At 51.0% G+C, this 22861-nt stretch overlaps 1 protein-coding gene across 4 annotated transcripts in view; it reads right to left on the reverse strand.

The window, feature by feature from the left end:
• The window catches only part of ITGA3 (integrin subunit alpha 3), a 28905-nt gene that overhangs the window by 4742 nt on the left and 1302 nt on the right, over nucleotides 1-22861 (reverse strand). For 3 of the 4 annotated variants that reach the window (XM_011365083.2, XM_011365080.2, XM_023533568.1), the window contains exons 3-24: nucleotides 16135-16262; nucleotides 15735-15814; nucleotides 13766-14015; nucleotides 12388-12474; nucleotides 11834-12041; nucleotides 11179-11375; nucleotides 9456-9544; nucleotides 9192-9328; nucleotides 8940-9026; nucleotides 7938-8005; nucleotides 7725-7861; nucleotides 6977-7126; nucleotides 6783-6880; nucleotides 6299-6446; nucleotides 5990-6058; nucleotides 5319-5398; nucleotides 5133-5210; nucleotides 4580-4682; nucleotides 4240-4422; nucleotides 3933-4055; nucleotides 3084-3197; nucleotides 2049-2147 (exon numbers count right to left, since the gene is read on the reverse strand). In XM_011365083.2, the coding sequence (XP_011363385.2) occupies nucleotides 2049-2147; nucleotides 3084-3197; nucleotides 3933-4055; nucleotides 4240-4422; nucleotides 4580-4682; nucleotides 5133-5210; nucleotides 5319-5398; nucleotides 5990-6058; nucleotides 6299-6446; nucleotides 6783-6880; nucleotides 6977-7126; nucleotides 7725-7861; nucleotides 7938-8005; nucleotides 8940-9026; nucleotides 9192-9328; nucleotides 9456-9544; nucleotides 11179-11375; nucleotides 11834-12041; nucleotides 12388-12474; nucleotides 13766-14015; nucleotides 15735-15814; nucleotides 16135-16262 (2713 nt within the window). Of the gene's footprint in view, nucleotides 1-2048; nucleotides 2148-3083; nucleotides 3198-3932; nucleotides 4056-4239; nucleotides 4423-4579; nucleotides 4683-5132; nucleotides 5211-5318; nucleotides 5399-5989; nucleotides 6059-6298; nucleotides 6447-6782; nucleotides 6881-6976; nucleotides 7127-7724; nucleotides 7862-7937; nucleotides 8006-8939; nucleotides 9027-9191; nucleotides 9329-9455; nucleotides 9545-11178; nucleotides 11376-11833; nucleotides 12042-12387; nucleotides 12475-13765; nucleotides 14016-15734; nucleotides 15815-16134; nucleotides 16263-16454; nucleotides 16586-22861 lie in introns of those variants that run through there. The other variant, XM_023533569.1, reaches the window with a different exon arrangement.

Consider the following 22861-nt stretch of genomic DNA (forward strand, 5'->3'; position numbering starts at 1 on the left):
ATAAATAGAAGGAAAAGTTTAGCTCCTCTCAGTGTTTTAATCATTTCAAATAATAAATAAATAAATAAAATATCAATGACATAAAGGAAATTAAAAGTTTCTAGTAATTTTACTCCCTAGAAATAACCACCTTCAACATTTTGGTGAATCTCTTTCCGTAAGTTTTAATGCATATGTTTATATATGTTATTTCTTCCACATAATGGGATCTATGTGTACTGCATACACTCTTTTGCAACCTGCTTCTCTTTTCACTTAATATTATCATCTTTCGATGTCAGTTAATAAAGATCAACCTAATCTCTTCTGACGACTGCATTGTCATTGTAGGAAATGCAGCATAATTTATTGAACCAATCTACTGAAAGATACTTAGGTTGTTTCCAATTTTACGTCATTATAAACAATGCTTTAAAATATCCCTATATATTTATGTTTACATACTTTTCCTATTAGTTCCTTAAGATATATTATCATGTGCTAAATCAAAGGAAATGTGCATTTGAAACTTTAATAGATACTGACAAATTCATCTCTAAAAAGAATCCATCAATTTATACTCCAATCAAAAGCATTGCCTTCTACCTCATCAGCTCCAGACAGCATTATTCTTTGTCATATTTCCCAATCTAATGGAAAAAGTCTCACTGCTGTTATTATTTCTTTACTATTGAGTTGAACATTTGTATTTCACCCTATGAACACTGCTTGTTTAATCTTTATGCTGCCCTGTATCTTTACATATTAAAAAATATATATCGATACTTTGTCGTATATGCTGTAGATGTTTTAAAAAGCAAGCTATCGCTTTCCCTTTCAGTTGCTTTACCATCTCTTTCGCTGTACAGGCATACTTTGTTTTACTGCACTCCATGTTATTGTGATTCACAGACACTGCGTTTTTTACACATTGAAGCTTTGTGGCAACACTGCACTGGGCGAGTCTATTCTATTTTCTAACGATTGCTTCTTGGCCTTTTAGCTAAGATCAAGCACAGTATTTTTCCAATGGGCTCAGATGATGGTTAGCATTTTTTAGCAATAAAGAATTTTTAATTAAGGTGTGTACGTTGTCTTTTTTAGACATAATGCTATTGCATACTTAACAGACTAGAGTATAGTGTAAACTGACTTTTATATGCACTAGGAAACCAAAAAATTCATGTGACTTGTTTTATTATGATATTTGTTTTATTGCAGTGGTCTGGAATCAAACCTGCAATATTTCCTGTACATAGATTTAAAATTTATATAGATTTAAATTAATTTGTCAAATTTTTCCTTTGTGACTTCTGGGTTTAATAAAAGAATACTCTCTTCTCCCAAATAAAGATATCATTAAATTATTTTCTAAATTTTCTTCTGGTATATTGCGTTTTATTTCCTATATTTAAATAATTTAATCTAACTCAAATATATTTTTTATGGTGTAAGGTAGAAGTTTGTCTTACTTTCCAAATGTGTTCTCCCAGTAGGACTTAATAATCTACTTCTCTCCACTGATTGAAAATGCCATCTGTATAATAAAATAAATTTCTATTCTGTTCAATCGATCTTTCTGGGCCTTCCTCCCCCACCTTAGCTTATTTTAGGAAATGTACCATAGCGTATTTAACCAACCCTCCATTCGTCTCCAATATGTATCTCCTACATATCTCCACTTACATCCTTTTCACAACAAATTTTTAGTGATTTTTTTCATATCTATTCTTCTGGATGTAACTTTTTTCTCCAAGTTCCCACGGAGATGGAATATCTTCACAGAGATGTTGTGTGGATCAAATAAACTCAAACAGAGGTTCTCAGCCCTGGCTGCACATTAGAATCCACTGAGGGACTTTGAAACACACCAATACCAGTGTCCCACCCTCCACTCAGATTTCATTACTCGGGGGTGTGATCCAGACACCAGAAGTTCTCCAGAGGATTCCAATGTGCTGCCGAGACTGAGAACCACATAGCAAAAATGCGTGAAAGTTCTCTGAAAAGATGCCCTGTGCTCCCATGCTCTGGCCAGGCACTGCTGTCTCGTTAACACGCTCACTCACCGGCACGGTCTTGTTCTCCATGTTAATGGTGGGGATGCTGGTTCGGAGGAACAGGGTAGCCCAGCTGGTTACCCTGACTCGGTCAAAGTCCCTGTAATCCTGGAGGGGGAAAGAGTGGGTCAAAAGAAGCAACTGAAATCCCCCTGAGCCCCCTGACCTTAAGCATCATCAACTCAGGGCACCCTCCCTCCACTCAGTATCCCTGAGCGGCACCCAAAGGATCTGACAGCCAGGCCTCCCCATACACAAATGCACATCATTCATCCATTTGTGCATCAGGTCCTCTGCTAGATGCTGAGACAGCAAAGACAATGAAAGTCACAGTCTAGGTCAGGTCTGTGGACTAAATCTGGCCTGCCACCTGCTTTTGTAGATAAAGTGTTTTGGGCATACGGCCAATCCCATTCATTTATGTATGATCTATGACAGCTACGATGGTGGAACTGCAGAGTTGCAACAGAAACTGTATGGCCCACAAAGCTGACAAATTTATAATCTGTTCATTTACAGAAATTTGGTCTAGGTGGCATGAGTAACTGCAACTTAGAGTGAAGCATGATAAGTGGCACGTGCAGCTTCTGAGAAGGTTTTGTGGATCTTCAGAGGAGGGGAGGTCATTTTCAGCTGAAAAAGACCTCGCCGGTGGTGAAGCATCTGAGGGAGACCCTGAAGGCTGAATGAGAGTTTACCTGCAGAGATAACAGAGGGGCAGCTGGCGTTCCGGGGGGAAGGAGTGGCATGGCAAAGCGTGGAGATGGGAAAGTCATGGACGCATGACAGAACAATGGACATATGAGGGGTCATTTTGGCTGGAACGAACATGTCACATCCACACAGGCACACAAACTACACAGCACACAGTGACAGGTGTACAACCTATCATGCATAAAATGCAATGCTGTCACTGAAACACAAACTCACACATATGCACACACACGTGCATGAGGCCTTGCTGTGACCCTGGCCTTACCCTCTTCCTGTTGTTCTCCCCACCCAGGTGGGGGACAGTGGAGACCTCCAGACCCAGGCACTGACCTCAATAAAGGTGCTGTTCCACACTCGAGCCTGCACAGTCACATTGGTGATGACAGGGGCATCAGGAATAGGGCACTCCAGCCACACGCAGCGGGTGTGGTCACTGCCACAGCTCTGAGGTGGACAAGGAACTCAGGACATGAGATAGTCTGTATCTCCAAATTCTTCATGCTTCGCCTCCTTCCCTTCAACTCCTCCTCTGGCTGACTCGAGGAGGCCCAGCTTCATCCTTTCACTCCCGTACCCTCCCTCAACCCCTACACGTACACATTAAAGGCACATTCTTTGGGCCAAGCACATATAGATGCCAGGAAGTGGGTAACATGAAATCTGATTGCTGCTCGTGGAAATGGGGCCCAGTCACCAACATTCCCTTCCCAGCCCCCTCCCATACTGAGCCTTTGTTCATGCCAGCTCCCTCGACCTGGGACACCACCTCCTACCTCTCCACCTATCTAGGCCTCGACTTGCTTCTCAGGCCTCTTCCTCCCACCCTTCCGACAGAGGGCACCCTGCCCCACTTTGTCCTGTCCCTCCGCACACCCCAGCCCTAAAGGCTGAAGCTTTAAGTAGCTATATCACCCCCAACAGGTCGTCTTCCTGGGAATAGAGGTAGCATAGCATCTTTTCCTTTGGTCCACTGTATTGCCTGCTCCCCAAGGGCAAGGGCAATGGGATGCCCTCTGAGGGCAGATGAGTCTGCCCCTTCTAACTGGGGACTCTTGAGGACAGGGGCCACATAACTTCATCAGCTTGTGGTCTCCTGGTAAGTGGTACCTATCCCCCTAGTTTCGCACTTCCCCTGGGCGTGTGGGCACAATCCTCTCCAACACCGCCCTGGACACTCACCAGCAGGGTCTCAGACTTGGCTTTTTTGGCAGCAGCCAGAGTAGCAGGTGGGGGGCCCTGGCCTCCCCCTGGGTCAAGCTGTCTTCGCCTACGCTGTGAAGATGGCAGCCTATCCCCAGGGACCTGAAGAGAGAAGAAGAGATTTTCCAGGAGGAAGGAATGGAAGCGGAGTTGAGGAGGGGAAGAAAGGGCAGGGGGAGACGCAGGCACCCTCAGGGGTGTGAGGGAAGGGAGGGGAAGACACTGGCCTTTTTGCCCTGAATCACGCAAATGAGATGCAAATGAAAGATCCCTGTGGTATCCTTACAGAGAGAGTGAGGTTGAGAGGGTTGACAAGGTCTCCAGGTGGCTGGCAGGGCCAGGACCCATTGCCGCGGATGGTGATCTCCGTAGGGTACAGCAGCCACTTGCCATTGATGACTTCGTAGGGCCACTCCAGTCCTAGGACCAGGGTGCCCAGGGCTGCCAGCCCTTCCCCCATTGGGCTCACCTGTGAGCAGAGAGGGCGTCATGGCCACCATCTCCTGGAAAACCACCTCCATTTCATCAATCCCCAACCTTCATACCCTCGGACCCCAGACCCAGAAAGACATGACCCATCACCCTTCCCAGGAGTCTCTGGCCCAGAGTTCTAGAAGTCTCCTTACCTGGAACTCATACTTGAGAGGGCTCCCCACATCCTCCACAGTTTTCATGCCAGACTCACCCATCACTGTTCCCCCAAAGTAGCTTTGTAGCCGGTGACTCACCCTAGAGATAAGAAAAATTCCAGCTCTGCCATAGCTGTGTGGTCTCAAGCAAGTTATTTATCCTTTTTGAACCTCAGTTTCCTCATCTGTAAAGTGGAGTTAATAATCGTTGCTATATCATGGAGCTGTTGTGAGAAGTCAATGAGATGATATATATATAAAATCTTTAGCACAATAAGCTGTCAAGAGATGGTAGGGCCACATTAACACCTTAGCCCTGGAGTTGCTGATTCTTCCACTGATGCCTGCTTTGCAGGGGGAATAACAATAATAATAACAATAATGATAGTGATTCTTATTGTTAAGGGGAGCAATGACCCAGGGGAAGTGGAGGCCTAAGGATATTAGACCAAGAGAGGTATGTCAGAGGAGCTTGGGAGACACCCTGGGGACAGGGAGGCCCTAGCTCAGGCACAGCAGGCTGGGGTAAAGGGAAGGGAATGGTACCCACATGCTGAGTGAGGCCTGGAGCGTGTAATCCACCAGTAGAGTCAGGGTCATGGGCTGCAGATTGTCCTGGTGACTTGACCTGGAAAAGGAGTGCAGGAAGTAAGTGAGGAGACATGTCAGCTGGGGCTTGGGGGAGGCCCCAGGACACCTTAACCCCGACATAGACTGGCTTTGCAAGGTCACTCACGTGGACAGCTGCAGCTGCACCTGGAGCTCCCTTGTGTGCAGGGTCACCCCGATGACCTCAAAGACGATGAGTAGCTCCATCTGCCATGAGGGCCAGGGAGGCAGAGAGGGGCGTTTGGGGCCAAGCAGGGGTGATGCCATGGTTGGGAGAAAGCTGAATATGATGCTTGGGAGTTGGTTCTCTGTCCTCCTCTTTCCCCGTTCTGAGTGAGGGGTCTCTACCTCCCCACCCATCTCCACTCTTTCAGTGTCCTAGCCTCATCTTTGCTTCCCTTTCCTCCTTATTTTTCAATGACATTTCTGCTACTTTTGAGCTATATGACCTTAGGCAAGTTACTGAAACTTTCTAAGTCTGTGTTTCCTTTCTGTAAAACAGCATCTACCACCTCAGAAGGTTGTGAGAATTATATCATATAAAAGAAGCAAAGTGTTAGGCTTGGGGCCTGGTGATCAGCAAAATTGGTTTCCTTACCTCCACCTGCTCTAGCTTTGTGCATAGCTCTCTACTGGCCCCATTTCTCTCAATCTCTGGATCCCACCCCACCCCTGCTTACTTATCTCCTTCCTTACTCTCTTTGCTTCAAGGAAGCCCTGGAAGCAGGCAGGCAGAAGCAAGAAAGATAAGAAATTCACTGGAGGAGTATAGTCTGGGAGAGGGTGAACAGTGCTCACCCGCTGGTTCCGTTTGAAGGGGTTCCCCAGGTGGCAAAGGATAGTCTCGTTGCCCTGGCAGGCCCCAAACTGAGGAAAGAAGACAGTCAGGTCTGGGTGGTCAGAGTAGGGCTGGTCCCACCCCTCCCCCGTGGCACGGAGTATGAAGCCCTAGAGGTTTGAGAACAGGATTCCCCTAGCAACAGAGGCTCTGTAGACACCTGAGGAGGACCAGCCCAAAGGAGAGGGGACACATGACAAAGGACGACACATGTAAATGGCATGCATATAGGATGCAAATATGTGGTGGAGCCCTGGGTGGGCACTCACAGGGCGCACTGAGGACGGTAGCAGGGCGGGAGGTACCGCCAGGGTGAGCTGCGCCTCGTGGGCATCTTCTCCAGCCCGCTGCCTGCTCCGGATATTAGTCACATTGATGCTCAAGAGCAGTTTCCCAAAGTCTCTGCTGTACTGGAGCCTGAGGAGGGAGAAGCTCCAGACTGAGCCCAGAGCCCCGCCCCAGGTCCACCCCACCCCTCATGTCTACTAGGTAAAGAAAGCTCCTTCTCCAGCCAGGCCCCGCCCTCTAGTCGCGCCTGGAGAAGAAAGCCCCTTTTCTGGCCAATGAAAGCCAGCCATACACATCCTACCTGGCCAATTAAAGTCCCTCTGCTGACTTGCCTCTCTCTGCGGTCCCGCCCCTCAGATCTTGTGCAGGTCTCCAATCACCTTGACCAATAAGCCCCGCCCCCAATTCCTGTTAGCCAATGAAGGCCACCCCACCCTTGGCCAATTGGAGCCACCCAAAGAGCACCTGCTCATCGGCTGCCCCTGCTCCGACACGAAGGCTGCCTGCATCTCCAAGTTGCTGTCGCACTTGTTGTCCGGCCCACACTCCTTCTGGAACTGGACCTGGAAGTGGCCGGAGGCGTGAAAATCCCATTACCCACAGTGCCCTCTCATCCCACAGCCCTCCCAGCCCCGCCCTTTCAGTCTGGCCCCGCCCACCTCAGTGTGGTTTTCCAGAGCCTGCGCCTGGTTGAGGACCGGGTAGGCGTCCAGGGACTGCAGCGCCAGCCTGGGGCGCTCCGGCATACGCAAAGATAAAGAGTAGTTCATGGAGATGATGATGGGACGGAGTTTGTCACGGACGTTGTCCTAGGAAGGAGGACGAGCTGAGCCCAGCTCTGCACTGCCCTCCCGGCTGAGTTGAATCCTCACACCACTTTGAGCCCCCAGAGAGGAGCTGGGGCCCCTTCCACCCTGAAAACCCCCCAGTAAGGCTGAACTCCACTCTGGTTCGATCACCAATTGACCCCCTTCCTACCACCCTGATCCACAATGAGATGATGGGGCTCCTCCTCCCCAGAGATTCCTCTGGGGTGGTATGAACCTCCCTTCATGCCTAGGTTCCCAGGTCGAGCTCTCCCTTTCCTCCCCGATGTCCCAGAGAGGAGCTGAGCTTGTTCCCAACTCATGGACCCCTTTTCCAAGAGCTTAGCTGAACAAAGAGTCTCGCACCCCATATTCTTCTCAAAGGTGAAGAGCCCTTTAGCCCCATCCCCACTCTGCGGGTCTCTGTCTCTCCTCTGCCAAGTGCTGGGTGCTGTGCACTGTACCCCCTGAAAACCTATGGCCTTCCAGGCACACTCCCCCAACTCATTCCCTGGGGAGACCCCAGTCCCCCACCCTTGACCTGCTGGCTACCTCCTCCAGGGATGTGGAGCCCATGGCCTTCCCCTGGCCCCTCCCTCACCATCAGGAGCAGCTCCAACGTCTGGCAGCGCATCTCGGGCATGGAGAAGAAGCCATGAAAGACAGCTGACTGGCTCTGTGCAAAGCGAAGTCGGGGTGGGCGGCGGTCCCGGTCAGCCTCCAGTGTATAGGCCAGGGCTGCAGGAGGAGGATGAGGTGGTCAGCAAGTAACCAGGTGAGCATGCCCCCCCTCACCCTGCACCCCAGCACTCACTGATATTTTGCCTGTAGTTGGGGTTCCCAGCACTCTGGTTATAAGCAAAGCACAGCTCCACCTGCACACTGTTGGAGGGCAGGGGACGTAGAGGAGGGCCTGGTCACTGCGGGACCCAGATCCAGGCCCTAGCTCTCACCTTTACTGGGCAAAGGGCAACAGGATCCTTCAGGGGAAAGGCAGGGGCAAAACTGGGGAGTCCACATCGCTGATCATGGGTGTCCCTGGGTTCTTCCCTCCCCACTCCCAATACAGCCATAGAAAACAGGGAAAGAGGTCGCCAATGGGGAAACTGAGGCCCTGAGAGCAGAGGAGTTGCCTGAAGTCATTTGTCAGTTGTGGCCCAACCGGTCTTGTGCAGGATCCCCTGTCCCGACCCCTTTCTACCACCTACCCCCATGCTTCCCTCCTCTGTCTGCCTTTGCCTTCTGATCCAATATCCACACAAAGACATGAGGGGTCATCACCACCACGGTCACATCGTAGTGACTAACATTTTTTGAGCACTTAGGGTACACAGGGCACCATGCTAAGGGATTTTTGTACATTAGCTCATTTAATTATCACGACCCTGTGAATTGGTTATTATTAGCTTTGTTTTATAGGCAAGGAATCTGAGACTCAGATTAATAATTTGCTCAAGGTGGCTCTCTCTTCTTCCCAACATCTGTCCACCTGTCTCCCTCATCCTTCCTCCTCCAGGATCTCACACCACAGAGCCCACCCCTACCACTGCAGTGGGCATAGCTAGGATTTGAAGCAGGTGGTCCAGACCACCATGCCTCATTGCCTCTACCCCCGCCTCCCAATTCATCCATACCCTTCTGCAACGAATTTTGCTTTTCAATGAAGGTGGTTAGGGAGGGCAATGCTTACCCCAAGAATCAACTAATGGTGGTGTATCAGGAGATGCCAGGGAAGGGGTTTGGGAGTCAGGGCCCCTTCTGGCCTGCCTATACATAAGAAGGAGTGGGTGGGCAGAGCAGGAGCTGAGAGTCTCACCAAGAGGTGTCTGTGCAGAGTGTGGGGTCCAGCACAGAAGGCCTGGCCACCAAGGTCTTATAGAGGATGTTGATAACAGGCCGCGCCCTGCATAAAAAATACATAGATATCAGCACCTCCTGCTGCCCCAAGCCAGGCCAGGCCAAGACTCAGGCTTGTGTGGACCCAGCGCTGACAGTGGACAGAGCTAGGGCTCCATGCAGACAGGGTTGAAGGAGAGAATGGCCCCTATCCACTGTCGCCTTGGCTCACCTCAGAAGCACGATGCGGTCTGAAAGGCTCCCCACTAGCAGGTCTGGGTAGGAGTTCTCATCCACATCCATCCGCCCACTCAGGGAGTAGCCAAAGGTGGCCAAGCCAGGTAGTCTCAACTTCTCTCCGTGGATTATCTGAGAGTAGGGGGAGAGATGTGGGCAAACTCTGGGATAGGCTCTGGGGAATGAGGCCCAGGGGGAATAGAGAGGGGGTGGGTAAGTGAAAGGAGGGTAGGCTCCCTGAGTCCCTATCCATCCATACCTGCTGGGGCTGTTGGAGAAGCCCCCTGGAGCTGCTGTGATAGATGTACACTGTTCCCAAGCCTTCAAATGGAGCTCCCACAGCAATGTCTGGGGAAGAGAGGCAGAATGGGGTCACTTCGGGGACTGTGGGCCCCACCTATCCCCAACCCTGTGCTCCAGCCACAGAGCCCAGCACGGCCTTGACTCCACCTGGCCAGGTAGTGTTCAGACCATCAGGGAACGGAGCTCTGCAGCTCAAGATTAAAATTGGGACCACTGGGCACCCAGTTGCCTCCTTTTATATGTCAGAAAATAGGTCCAAGGAGGGAAGTAACTTGCCTAAAGTCACAAAGCAAGTTAATGTCTCAGGCAGGCCTACACTCCAGATTCCTGACCGCTGGCTGATATTTATTTTCCCTTATTACAGTGCTTTCCATCTCCCCTACAACCTCCCCTCCAGACACCTGTATTTTTCATGTCATTTACCAGTAGGGTCACAAAAGCAGATGTTCCCCATTGTTTACTTTGTCAGATAGTCATCAAGCACTCGTTTAATCCTCACGAGAGTGCCGGCAGTAGGTACTACCGTCCCCACTTTGCGATGAGGAAACAGCCTCAGAAAACCCAAAGTCACACAGCTAGTGAGTAGAGAAAAGGATATTGGAGCTCATGTCTGTCTAACATGGCAGGCTTGGATTTTAATCTCAACACTATAGTGAACTTTACTTGTTAAAATGTCCAGATTTTTAAAATTCTCACTATTATTTTCACAAATAAATTCAAAATGGTTTAGCTTCTTAAACTTCACTGACCTCCTAGTTTGCTGCCTTAGATCTGATAAGGTGTTAAGTAACCAGAATGCCAAGCTTGCTAGAAAAGTATGTAAAGGAGGAATAAGTAGGTCTTGAGTGGAAACTGGATGCCTCCCGTATCAGTAAATGCTTGGGCTCTACTAACTGAACTTTCTGGCACCTGTTTTGCCTCTTTAGAGGTTCCTTTGCCTTCTTTTTGCTTTTCAGCTATGTTCTGGGAAACTGAGGATGCCAGAGAAGTGACTTCCATATAAGCCAGGTGCTCCCATGGCAAGCAGGCTCAGCCTCTTGATCTGTCACTCTGCCTGACATCCAGGTCTGATTGGTCCCTAAGTGCTACAGAGTTCTGGTGACATCCTCTATATCTGGGGCTCCCACCTTATCCTAGGTCTTAAATTCTCTCATCTGATACATTACATTCTTGATCTTAATACCCCAGCCTTGATTTCCCCCCTGCCACCGCCACCATCCATCCAGAATGATCTTTCAAGATACCAAGGTACCAAGCTTATCACATTACATCTCTGACCCAAAACCTCCTCTGGATACCCCTCTACCATCATCCAAACATAAAGCCCCAGTTCCTCTGCCTGGCTTTCAAAACTTCTACCCCACCCCCATACTACCTCTCCAGCCTCATCTCTGATGTGAACACCTCACACCTATTAGATTTGGGCATGTCAGGTGAGAACCCCACACTCATGATGCACCCTTTCTGCTCCCCTCCATTGTGCACACTCAGCACAGCCTTCGATGCCCAGTGGCATGTCCACTCCTCGCCTCTGCTGTTTCCCTCTGTGCATCCTCTAGTACTGCCGCGAGCTCCTCAGGCCTGGGCCCCATGCCATCTCCTCCTCTGGCCCTGTCAAACCTGGTATGCAGCTGGCACTCAGTCAGTGGGGGTGCTGGGGTGGGAGTGCTGGCTCATACCCTGGAATCCATCCTGGTTGATGTCACCAATGCTGGCCACGGAGAAGCCAAAGGCAGAGTGACTAGGACCGTGAAGAAGGAGGGAGGGGTGGGCAGGGAAGGAGGTGCCTGCCTGGTTCATGAAGACATAGATGGCACCCCCTACCTCCTTTTTCCGCTCAAAGTAGTAGGGGGCACCCACCAGGAGATCCTGCCACCTGCACAGGAAAGGAGGGGGAAATGGGAGTGTGAGGTCAGCCCCAGATATGCAGCATAACTCTTGTTTAGTAGGCACAATTGTGCCAGGGCACACAGCTGTACAAAGTCATCTCTGGTCATAGGTCGTGGGAAAGACATGCAATGCCAATATAACCTATCTAATAGAAAACACATGCAGAGAAGCCATATAGGCACAGATCACACCGAAACAGCCCACGTCCACTAGAGCCATACAAATGACCGGCATAGACAAAGAGATGCAGGTGTCAAGCAACTGACGTGCAGATACCCCAAATCCCATAAAGTCTAATTGCAAATCAACGGCAACATTGACTTGCAAATCCCTGCAAACAACATGCAAACGAATGAAAAATTACAAGCCTCCAGTTCCCTGCCTTGGCAAGCCCGTCCCCCTCACCATTCTCCCTGGCCCCAGAGAATGTCCCTGGATTCTCACCCATCATTGTTCAGGTCTGCCAGGGCAATGGCACCGCCAAAATAGGCGCCCACCTGTGTGCCCTCCAGCACCTGCCTCCTCCGCAGGTCTCCGCCTACCTCCTGGCTCAGCAAGAAGACAGCGCCCATATGTTGGTGCCGTGGGGCACCTGTCACAATGGTGATATCCGTGGGGTGCAGGATGGCACTGCCCACCTGCACTGTGTACCCTGGGAAGGAAGGAAGGTGGTCAATCAAGGCCCCAGTAAACATGGTCTCCTTCTATCTAAACCCATTATCTTCTATTCCTCTATTTGAAGCTGGGCAGGAAAGTGAACACTGAATGCCCAGTGCCCAGTCCTGCCTGCATACTGGACTGTGAGCTCTGTGAGGGTAAGGGCTTTGCATCTTGGGTACATACAGGTGGTGTTCAATAAATACTAGTTGAACGAAAGGCCACTAGTCACACCTGCACCCTGGCCTCACTCTTCCATCTGAAGGTGAGAGGGCTAGCCTTCCAGGGCCTGAGACCCCCTCTTCCTCTTCCACCCATTGGGCAACCACAACTGGACTCACCAATATAGAGGTTTCCTTGGTCCTCTGGGCCCTTGTAACTGTATTCAGATAAATCCCAGTCCTTCCGCTGAATCATGTAACTGTTTCCTTCACAAGGATTTGGGGAGGGGAAGTATAAGTCACCATCCCTTTCCTCCATCAGTCCAGGCACCCTCCCCAGAGAAGGATAATAACCTTTTAAAAATATTTGTGATTACTTCGTCACTTGCAAATCACTTCCTCTTTAACTATTCTGTGATACAAGATAATGACTCTTATTTTGCAGATGAGAAAAGCAAGTCTCAGTGATGGGGAGCTAGTTATAGAGACATGGCTGGAATCTGGTCATCCAGGCCCCTGGATACTGGATGACATTTCTCCAATTCTAGACATTGAGGGCAGACTCCATGCCATTATCTCCTCCTGGTCCTGCCCCCAAACTCAGCCTGCCTACCTGGCTTCTGTTGCTGGAGAGCACCTGCAACCCCGCCAAGGTTCTAAAGGACTAGGGGGTGAGAGGCAGGACTATAGGGGTGAGCAGAGGCCTCGGCCTCAGGTGAACCCAGAGGTGTGTCTATGCCCCAGGCCACCTGTTGGCCAAGAGGACAAGATTCTGGGCTCCCTCTGCCTGTTGATTCTGCAACAATCAGGTACAGTAAGGGGTAAAGAGTCCCTGTTGCTACAACCTGTGTGGTGGAGAGGCAAAGATGGAAGGGGTGTGGACCATCAGGGGGTGGCATGGTAGTTACAAGCATGGGTCTTGATAAAAGGTTTTACTCTGCAGCCCCCAAAAGATTGCCCTATATGTATTGACATGAAAAAAAAAAACAAAAACAAAAACAAACAAAAAACCACCCTGTTTATTGAAAAATGAAAAGAGAAGGTAGCAGAGCAGCGTGTTTAGTTTGATTCTGTTTGTGTGTGTTAAAGATAAGTCTGGATGATCCACAAGATTCTTGGTAGTATAAGCTGGGAAATGGGACGAGGGAATGGAGGGGCACTTTTACTCTTTATTTTACCAAAACCTACTGTACCATTTAGTAGTTATTCACTTTTTAAATAAGTTTTTAAATGGTTAAACTGGAGTCAAATGGACCTGCGTTCTAATTCAGGTTTCAAACTTGCTGTTGGCTTGGGCAATTTACTTCACTTCTCTGAGGTTCAGTTTTCTGTAAAATGAGTATAATAATACCTGCCTCCTAGAGTATTTTAAGATTAATTAAGATAATATGTGTAAAGCCTCTAGCACACAGTGCTTTAAAATAGTAGAGGTTGTGGCGGTTGCTAATATTGGCCAAGGAGTCCTGTCTCTTCTATCCTATAGTGTGGAGGGTCTCAGCTGGCTGTCCAGTGACTGACTAGGTGATCTCTGTTCCTCCTTTTCCCCCATGGTCCCCACCTTTCCAATTGTAGGCACCGGGAGCACCGAAGTACACAGTGTTCTTGGTAAAGCCGCCACTGGTGCCCAGCTGACACATGCCCGTCTCCAGGTAGTCAGTGTTGCTGTTGCACATCTCGTTGTGGTAGGTCTGCCAGTCATCAGTGCGGTCCAGCTCTAGGTCATTGCCCCGCACATAGCACTTGCCCACCATGCGCCGCTGGTCCTCCAGCCCCGACCACAGCACCTGGGTGTAGCGGTGGGCACAGACCTGGGGACCCCACCCCAGCACACAGCCTGAGTCTGCAGCAGGGACCCAGGGCCAGCCATCTCCTTAGCCCTGTGCTCCTCTGGCTTTGTGGGGGAGGAGCCGAAAGGAGCCTCCTGGCTTTTCTTCCCACAGTGATGCCTCGACCTGCAGCTCCTGTCTAGAGCTCAGAAATCTGCTCTGAAGGTTTGAAACACTTTTTGGAAGGCCAGAAGGTACTGATTTGAGAGTGGTTCAGAGATCTTGGCAAAATGAAAGGGGAAAGGGTGAGGGAATGTGGGGTTCAGGCTCTAGGGTCCAGGAGGAGCTAGATATCAAGGAGATTAAGGAACCTGCTTCTCTGCTGTCCCCAGATAACCTTGCCCTCTTAACCAAAAGACCACCATTAAAATAATTTAACAACGAAATAATAGCAGCAGCTAACACTTAATGAGTACTTACTAAAGGCCAGTCACAATTTTAAGCTCTTCACATATTAACTCTTTTAAGCTCCTTAACAACCCTATGGAGTAGGGACATTTACTTTTCCCATTTTAGATAGGGAAACTGAGGCACAAGGAAACGGTTTCTGCTTAAGATCTCACTTCTAGAGAGGCAGAGAATGTTCAAACCAAGGCTGTCCGACTCTGAAGTCTGAGCTGTTAAGCACTAGGCTGCTTGCACTGTCTCTCTCGGAGCTTCTCCTGGCACACTGGAGGTGCTCAGTAGTTACTGGGCAAATCAATCAGAATAGGGTATTTGTTAAAACAGCCAGGGGCCAGGCAAAATCCAAGCCTAGGTCTTGTGGGCTTGCTTTCTGTGTTCCTTTCAGTTGTGAGCATCACTCACACAGGGCCAAGCCTGACCTGAATCACCACTAAGTTCCTAGAACTGGCATAGAGTAGGTGCTCACTAAAAACTTATTGAATGAATGGATGGGTGAGCAGATGATGCTGAAAGACCCAGGTTCTAATACCCACACCATCCATAACAGGGGTCTACAAAAGGTGTTTTCAGTGAACTGATGCAAACTCGGAGCTTAAAACAGTGTTCAAAAGTGACAAATCATAGCAGTGCTGGCTATGGGGTGACGATTGGAAGGGGCGCACTTTCTGGAGTGATGAAAATATGCTATTTCTTTAATGAATTACATACACAGGTATGTAATTGGTCAAAACTCACTGACACTTAAAATCTGTACATTTCGATATATGTAAATTTTATATCAATTTAAAAATGAAAAATATTTGTCTATCTGGGACTCAGAAATTGACACCCTAGGGGCTGGCACTGAGCAATGTGGGCAGGAGGTGACGACTGTCAGCAGGGAGTGGCCCCAAACCCAATCCGGGTGAGCTGGGGTCAGCAGGGCTATGCTTCTTCCACCAGCCAGCCTCCCAGTAAGGATCAAGACCACATTGCAGGGCCCTGAGGCCCTGTCTGCCCTTTCCTCCTTGAAGTTCCCTCAGCTTGTTCCCATGAAGGGTGAGCACTGCAAGAATGAGGGTGAGGGTGAGTAGGGAGGAAGTGGGCGATCCAGACAGGACCCAGGCTATGCTGGACACTCCCCCCCACCCCACCCCCGCAAATGAAGGATCGAAGGATACGCAAGGGACACAGACAGCCACAGAAATGGACATCTGCAAGACCCCAGCTCATGTACCAAACACTTTCCTTCACAGCTCCTGGGAGATGAAGGAGAGGACTGGAGGAGGGGGGTGCTGACAGTAAGCGCCCACTTACCAGGACTCTGCCTGCAGGGCCCTGGCTGGCCACAGTCACCCCCAGCCACATGTCCTCAATTATGTGATGGTCAGGGTCACCTGTGAGCACGGGAGGGAACATGAACCAGGGCACCTCATCCTCCTACTGCCTGGAGCCTCCAGAGGGCAGGGGTTGGTCCCTCTTGGGTACTCCATTCCAGCAGTGCAGCCCTCCCTATTCCCTCTCCCCAGCCCGTCACAGTCTGAGCTCCACAAATCCCACATGGTCCCACTCTCCTCTAGGACTCCCTCTTAGATGGACAAGAAGGGACTAGAAACTGCCCAGGTGAAACTTCTATCTCCTCCAGACCATTTCTTTCTGTGCTACCCTCTCCACCAGGCTCCTGACCCAGCATCGATCCCCAGCCCCTTCCCCTCACTTTTCTCTCTGATGTCCATCCGCTCACAGTCGTCCTTGTTGGCAGTGAGTGGGCACAGGTACACAGCACCGGTCCGGTTGGTATAGCCATCAGGCACAGCAAGGTCCCGGGGGGCACCAGCCAGGAGCCTGAGGGGCAAGGAGGTAGGGGGGGCCTGGGCTCAGACTCTCCAAAGCCCACTTCAAACAACTTGCCTTTACTAAGCATCTGCTCTGTGCCAGGCTATGTGAGCCAGGCTCTGGGGTCAGAGACAAATGGATTCCAGCCCATGCCCTTCAGGAGTGCCCAGTGAAGGGGAAGGCAGGCAAGGAAGCAGGTACCTGCAGTCAGTGCCTCATGAAAGGAAAGCAGGGATCAAACCAGCCCAGATTCTGCATGAGTGGCAGTCAGGGAAGCCCACAGAAGAGAGGACCTGGTCTGAGTCTCAGGACGATGACCACTGTTCACCAAGTAAAGAAGGGGAGTAAGGGTACTTCAGGCACAAGTACGGTATGTTCAAGGGCCAGGAAGCATGAGCAAGCAGGGTGACTCAGGGATTTGCAGGGCCCTGATACAGCTGGCATCTGGGAACATGGGGAGGGGCAAGAAGGCAGGGTACGAAGGGTCTTGGGGAAGTCATGGACGGATCTTAAGTAAGGGAGTGACATGGGCAGATCTGGGTTTTGAAAGGAATGATTTGGCCTCTGAGATGAAGGTAAACCTGAAGAGAGCAGAACTGGAGGAATTCTGGAGCAGGGTCTAACTTACAGGGGGTCCTGGGGGAGAACATACAAGGAGTGGGATGGCGTCGGATGTTGGAAACCCGGGTCCTTCCTCTCTAGGCTATCTGAGGACTTAGGTCTAGGAGGCTTGGGCTCTTACTGATGTTTATCTCCCACTGCCACCTTAACACAGGCACATGGGTAATGGGTGGGACTGGGTACCTGCCATTTTGGACAATGTGACCCTAGGGCAGTGTTCTTGGAAGGTGGGTATGAGAGTGGGGATGGGTGAGGACTACTACCTTGTCCCCAGCCTGTCCATCTTTATGGACACTGACTACAAGTTCCTACAAGGGTGCTTGGGCCCTGGTAACCCATCTCATACCAAGGAAGTGACTAGAGGACAGGAAGGCAGGGGATCAGCCTTAAAATAATATCTCAAAAACCAGTCTTTGGACCGCCTGCATCAGTAATCCCTGGGATATGTGTTAAAAAGGCAAATTCCCCATTGTATCATAGACCATCTGAATCAAATCTGGGGGTTGGAGCCCTGGAACATGCATATTTAACATGCACCCCAAATATTGTGCACCCTAGTTTGAGAATCCTGTTCTACCATTCCTGCTCTCTCGGCATCATCCCTCTGCAGTTCTGGGCATTCTGCCAGGACCACCTCCTCCATCCTGATGGACTCAGCCTCCTGGATGGCAGGTACCTCCTAGGAACCCCTCCATCTGGGCCCAGCAACACTATCACCCTGAGGCTCCCAGCTCAGAAGCTGGGCTCTGGGCCTCCTGCCAGAGTCTGAAAGTGCCGAGCTACGCCCCGCCTACACCTCCTGTTAGTGAGGGTTGCAGGGAGTGGGCAGGCCAGGCCCTGGGCATGTTGGGGCCTGGGTGCCTCCGCCCACTGGCTGTCAGGAATGCACTGCCTGGGGGTACTGGGAAGGGGGTGAAATCCCTGCTCGCACCTCACATCTCAGCTTAGCCCTCACCCTGGGGAAGTGTTCTTGGGAAAAGGGGTGCAGCCTTGTTAAGCAGAGCAGTTCTAGGCAGGAGGGCTGGCAGGGGGCCAGTGTGGCAGCCGGGCTGGTTAGTCACCCTCTGTCTGGCCTGGAGAGGGTGCCTGGTGAGTCTGTTGCCTGACTACCCCTGGCCATCACCCCTGGCATGCCTGATAGGTGAGAGAGGGAAGCCACAGCCTGTGGGAAAGAAATATCTCAGCCTGGGAGCCTAAGGGCCTGGTTCTAGGGTTTGTTCTGCCTCGAGGTGAAATTTCATTTCCCTCTCTGAGCCCTGAGTGCCTCATCTGTAAAATGGGGACAGCAGCTGTCCCGCCAATCTCTAGGGTTGTTTGGGAGCAATGGGTTCTTTCTTTCTGACAACGAAGCCATGGCCAACATGAGCACTGTCGTCTGATTCTTGTGGCACCAGGACTGGCCCTAGCACACCCCCACACCTCCTCCCAGGCACCCAGCAATTTCAGTCCCACCAGGTTAGGGAATCTGGAGGAGAGGGCAACTAACAGACTAGTCCAATTTTTTAGAGGGAGCAGAAGACGGGACATGGTAGCACTTCTAAGGCCTAAGGAAACCAGGTTATCACTAAGGTGGGGGTGGGGCCCTGGCAGAGAGTCAGTCTAGGGTGAGAGCTCAGATCTGGCTGGAGGTGGAGGCTGCAGGTTAGCTACAATGACCTTGAAGGGGTGGGTCCAGGCCTCCCTCAGTGGGGAAGGGGTCCCTGGGGAGCCCAGAGGTTGCCTCCCAGGGGGAGCCATGCAACAGTAGTGTTGCTGCCTCTGATTCTGCCCTGCCCAAGATGTCTGAGGGAGTCAGTCGAGGGACCCCTCCTCTAAGTTTCCTGGGGAACCAAGCAGGCGGAGCTGGGTATGAATGACAGTTGGATTGAAATAAATTTCCTTATCATCTATACCCTCCCGGCCCTCACCCAGCAGCAATCTTGTGCCTACTGACTGGGGTGGGGCAGGACCAGTGCCCTAATCCCGGGCCCCTCCCTCCCCAGAGATTCCATTGGGAGCCCCCACCCTCACCCCCCTGGAGTATTTTTAGTTCTAACTTGGACTGCTCAGAGGCCCTTTAAGGCCCTCTGGCTGCCAGCCCAGGATCCAATGGGTCTACAGCCAGAGGACTGAGAGTGGATGGGGGAAGGCGGGTAAGCAGAGGGCCTGGTCCAGCTGCCTTCAGCCACAGCCAGGTATGGGAGAATCCAGGGGGTGGGAGAGACCTTACTGATATGCAAAGACAATGCAAATTAACATGCAAATGAGCACTCTGCAGCCTGCTGTTGGGTCTGGTCCAGATCAGAGTCTAAAAACTGACCCCTTCTAGACTACTACTGAGCCCACCCTACCAGCAGCAATGAGAAGGGAGGGGGTTAGGTGTGAGGCTTTGCCTAGCTCTTGGAGCAAGAAAGAAAGGAGATCAGATCAAACCTCTCCTGGAGTCTGGCTGGGCTGGGGTAGGTGGGCAGGGAGCCCCTGTGGAAGGTAGGAGGGTGGGGCAAAATGACCTCTTAAGGGCTTTCAAACAGCTGTCTCTATATCCTCTCCTTTGGCTCCAACCAGACAGCCCCTCCTGGCCTCTGGGGAGCCCCCTGAGCTCCGAGTTCTAGAAAAGCGCTTCCTCACTCCTGCCCCATCACTTTTCTCCAGGCAGTTCAAAGCTAATGGCACAGTCAAATAGAAAGCAGTAGAATCTGAAGAGGCCAGGGAATGGGACCCAGGGATATCAGGGTTCCAGGCTGGCTTACCCCAAAGTAAAGAAGTTTCCCCTGGGGGCACTAGGGTGGGGTGATGCTCAGAGAAACAGTCTATAAAAGTCAACTTCCCAGACTCCTCACCTCGGGGGTGTTGGGGTGGCTCCAGTGGGAAGATTTCAGTTGACATGGAGTGAGCCAGAGGGTCTAGCACACAGGCCAGCTGGCCCACATGTCATTCCTCAGGGCACCCTTCCACCTCAGGCAGGTTGGGTAGGGGGATGCTCCAGCTCTGAGCCGGGGCTGGGGTGGGGTCAGCTCTCAGATGCCTAGATCTCAGTTCTGTGCCAGCTCCGCTGCCCGAATTAGCCAACTCCCCAGAGGCTGTTCCTATGGTAGCTGAAACTGCAGCCCTCTCTGTCCTCCCCCTACTTCCCCTGCTGCCCATCCAGCCCCCTCTCTCCTCTGGTGACTCAGCCCTAGAACCAGAGCAACAAGCTGGAAGAAGCAATAGAATGAGAGGGGACGGGGAAAAGAAGCCTTGGCCTAAGACTTTGATAAAAAAGAACAAGGCTGTTTTTCTCACTTCTTCCCCTCTCCCTTGCTCCTTAGTGTTTTCTTCATATTTGATCCGTTAGGGCATTCTTCATGTCATCTAATCTCGATTTCTCCTGCTGCGACGGACATCCTCTTCCTCCTTTGTTTAGCTCTGACCAAGCCCCTTTCCCTTATTTTTCTGAAAGATCAGGCTTCCCCTGACTCCCACCTAATTTAAAGCTCCTTGGCCTGAACTCGTCATTGGAGAGAGGAAAAGGACACGACGCACACGCAGGCCTTCTGCCTGCAGCCGCAGCTGCTCTTCCCATTTCCTCTGGAACGAGCCTCGGAGGCTGCCAGGTGGCTGCTCTGCCCAGGGAAACATGTTTTAGGAGAGCACAGCAGGTAATCCTAGTTCCTGCCTCCCTCAGGTATGACCTCACCTTCCAGGAGCTGCAGCCACCCCAGCCCCAGGCTTCCCAGAAACCTTCATTGCCAGGCAAAGACAAAAGGGAAAGGAGGGCCCCAGAGGTATCTCCCCCATAGCCCACAAGGTCAGGCCAGACAAGGACACGTGGATTCCTAGGAAGGAATAAAGAGCAGGTGCTGGGGGCAGGGGGTCAGTGAATAGTCCTAGGAATAGTCCTAAGAATAGTCCCTCGGCTTCCCCACTGGTCCTCTGCCCTGCTCCTCACCTCCCACACCCAGAGACTGAGAAACTGGGGCCTGGGTTGGGGTAAGCCTCTGATGTTGTAGGCAGGGAACCCCAGTCCAGAGATGGAGGTGATAGGGAGAAAAGAGGGTACACACCTGGGTTTTTAACCATTTCTGAAATAAGGCCTTCTTTGAGAATCTGATGAAAGCTATACTCTCCCCTCCTCCTGCCCCCAGAACACTGTGTAAACACACATGATCTTATATATACTTTCAAGGGTCCCTGCACCTCCAGAAAACCTATGAACCCCAGGCAGAGCTTTTCAGGACCATGAACCCTCCCCTTTTTCCAAAGGGACTTTGAAGACTGCAACTTGAGTTGCTCGTTCCCCTGAGCTGTGTACTTGGGCAGCTGTTCACATCTGGCTACACAGCTGGCTGCAGCTAAGCCCAGCTGGGCCAGTTGGCTCTCCCAAAGGGACAAGGAGCAGAATTCAGTGAGATGGTGGGGGTGAGGAGATGAGCCAAGATCTAGAACTAACCCTGGGAAGGACTGAAGATACCCTAGAGAATTACTCCGAACTCTATCTAGAACAACTTGCCTTTCTAAGGTTCATTAGTTTTAGAACTTTCTGGGCTCTTGGCAGGCCTAATGCCATCTCAACCTGCTCAGGAAGAAAAGTAGAGCCCTCTGCTCAGCCATCTTGGTTGAAGGCCATGGGAAGGTGAGCGTGCATCCAGGTTCCGGCTTTAGCACAAGAGCCGTCAGCTCTGTGTTGGCATATGCAGACTATTTTACACACATTAACTTATTAAAGCCCCACTATCACCCCATGAAGAAGGCGTGTTGTTCTCCTTCCCCTGACAGGTGAGGAAATTAAGGCTCAGATATTAGTGACGGATTCAAGATAGGAAGTTGGCAACAGAAACTTGGAGCTTCTTCTCTCTCCACAATGCCAAGTTGCCTCTTATAGGGCAACGGAGAAGGAGAATATAGATTCAGGTCCAGCCCCTCTTTAGGGAAAACTGGCCCAGAGAAGGGAAATTTCTTGCTCAAGGTCACATAGCAAAGGTGATGGTGGTGGTGCAGGATCCTTAATTGACTCCAGCTTTCCATTATTTCCTCTTGCTTTTTAAATCTTCTCTACATTATGTTGCCTTATATCATGCAGCTTCCGCATGGAAAAATCTGAAAATCTTTTTTTGGGTGGGGGCAGAAAGAGCATCAATATAGAAACTTGTGCTGATGGTCACTTAGGGTCTCCAAAAGATGGAGGGTTGGCCAAGGCCAGACCACAGCTGCTGGAGCCAAGCTGGGAAGGGTGTGGTGGCCCTAGCCTCGGCAGAAGGTAGATAGAATCGAGGCCAAGTTCAGGTAGGTAGACTGGACAGGGGCTGGGCCAGCAGGGCTAGAGCCAAGGCCGGGGCAGAGTTTGGACTTTGGACATTCCAAGCTTCCTCAAGTTTCTGCAGGCCCCAGCCAGAGCTTGGAGAGGTTTCAACACACCCTTTTTCTGACAAGGTCCTCTTGCTCAACCGGGTCAGACACCAGGTAGGAGCAGAGGTCTGGCTGGTCATCCAGCCTAAAGTGACGGGGCCTGCCTGACCTGTCTTAAACTCCTTCCCTCCTGGGGCAGCCTCACCTTCCCTAGGTGTCCTCTTTCCCAAATGCTGACCTCAGAATACTGAGTCCATGGCAGAGAAACATCTGAAACCTGGACATGCCCCTCTGGACATGGGTGTGTATGGTGGGGGTGGGGTAGGCAGGAGCAGCTGGATGCAATCTCCTTCCCCTCTCTTCCCTATGCCTAGCTCTTCCCCTCCTTCTCCTTGCAGCTGTCGGGGAAGGAGAACAGAAGAAAGAGAAAAACACCATTTCCCTCTTCAAACCAAACAAACACACTCAGGGTTGAAGATTCAACATGAATTTGTGGAATGCAGGAAAGATGTCTGGTGAGAGGGTGTCACTGCTGGGTTGGTGCAGGAGGTGCGGGGGAAGGAGACTAAGCAGGAATTGGGAAAGACCTTCCTCTCTCTTCTACTCCCCCACCCTCAAGGGGTCAGAGAGAGCTCCTGGACAGCTCCAAACGCCAAGACTCGCCCCACCACCATCGCCTCACC

The sequence above is a fragment of the Pteropus vampyrus genome, unplaced genomic scaffold (assembly GCF_000151845.1).
Source record: "Pteropus vampyrus isolate Shadow unplaced genomic scaffold, Pvam_2.0 Scaffold104, whole genome shotgun sequence".
NCBI classification, from domain to species: Eukaryota; Metazoa; Chordata; class Mammalia; order Chiroptera; family Pteropodidae; genus Pteropus; species Pteropus vampyrus.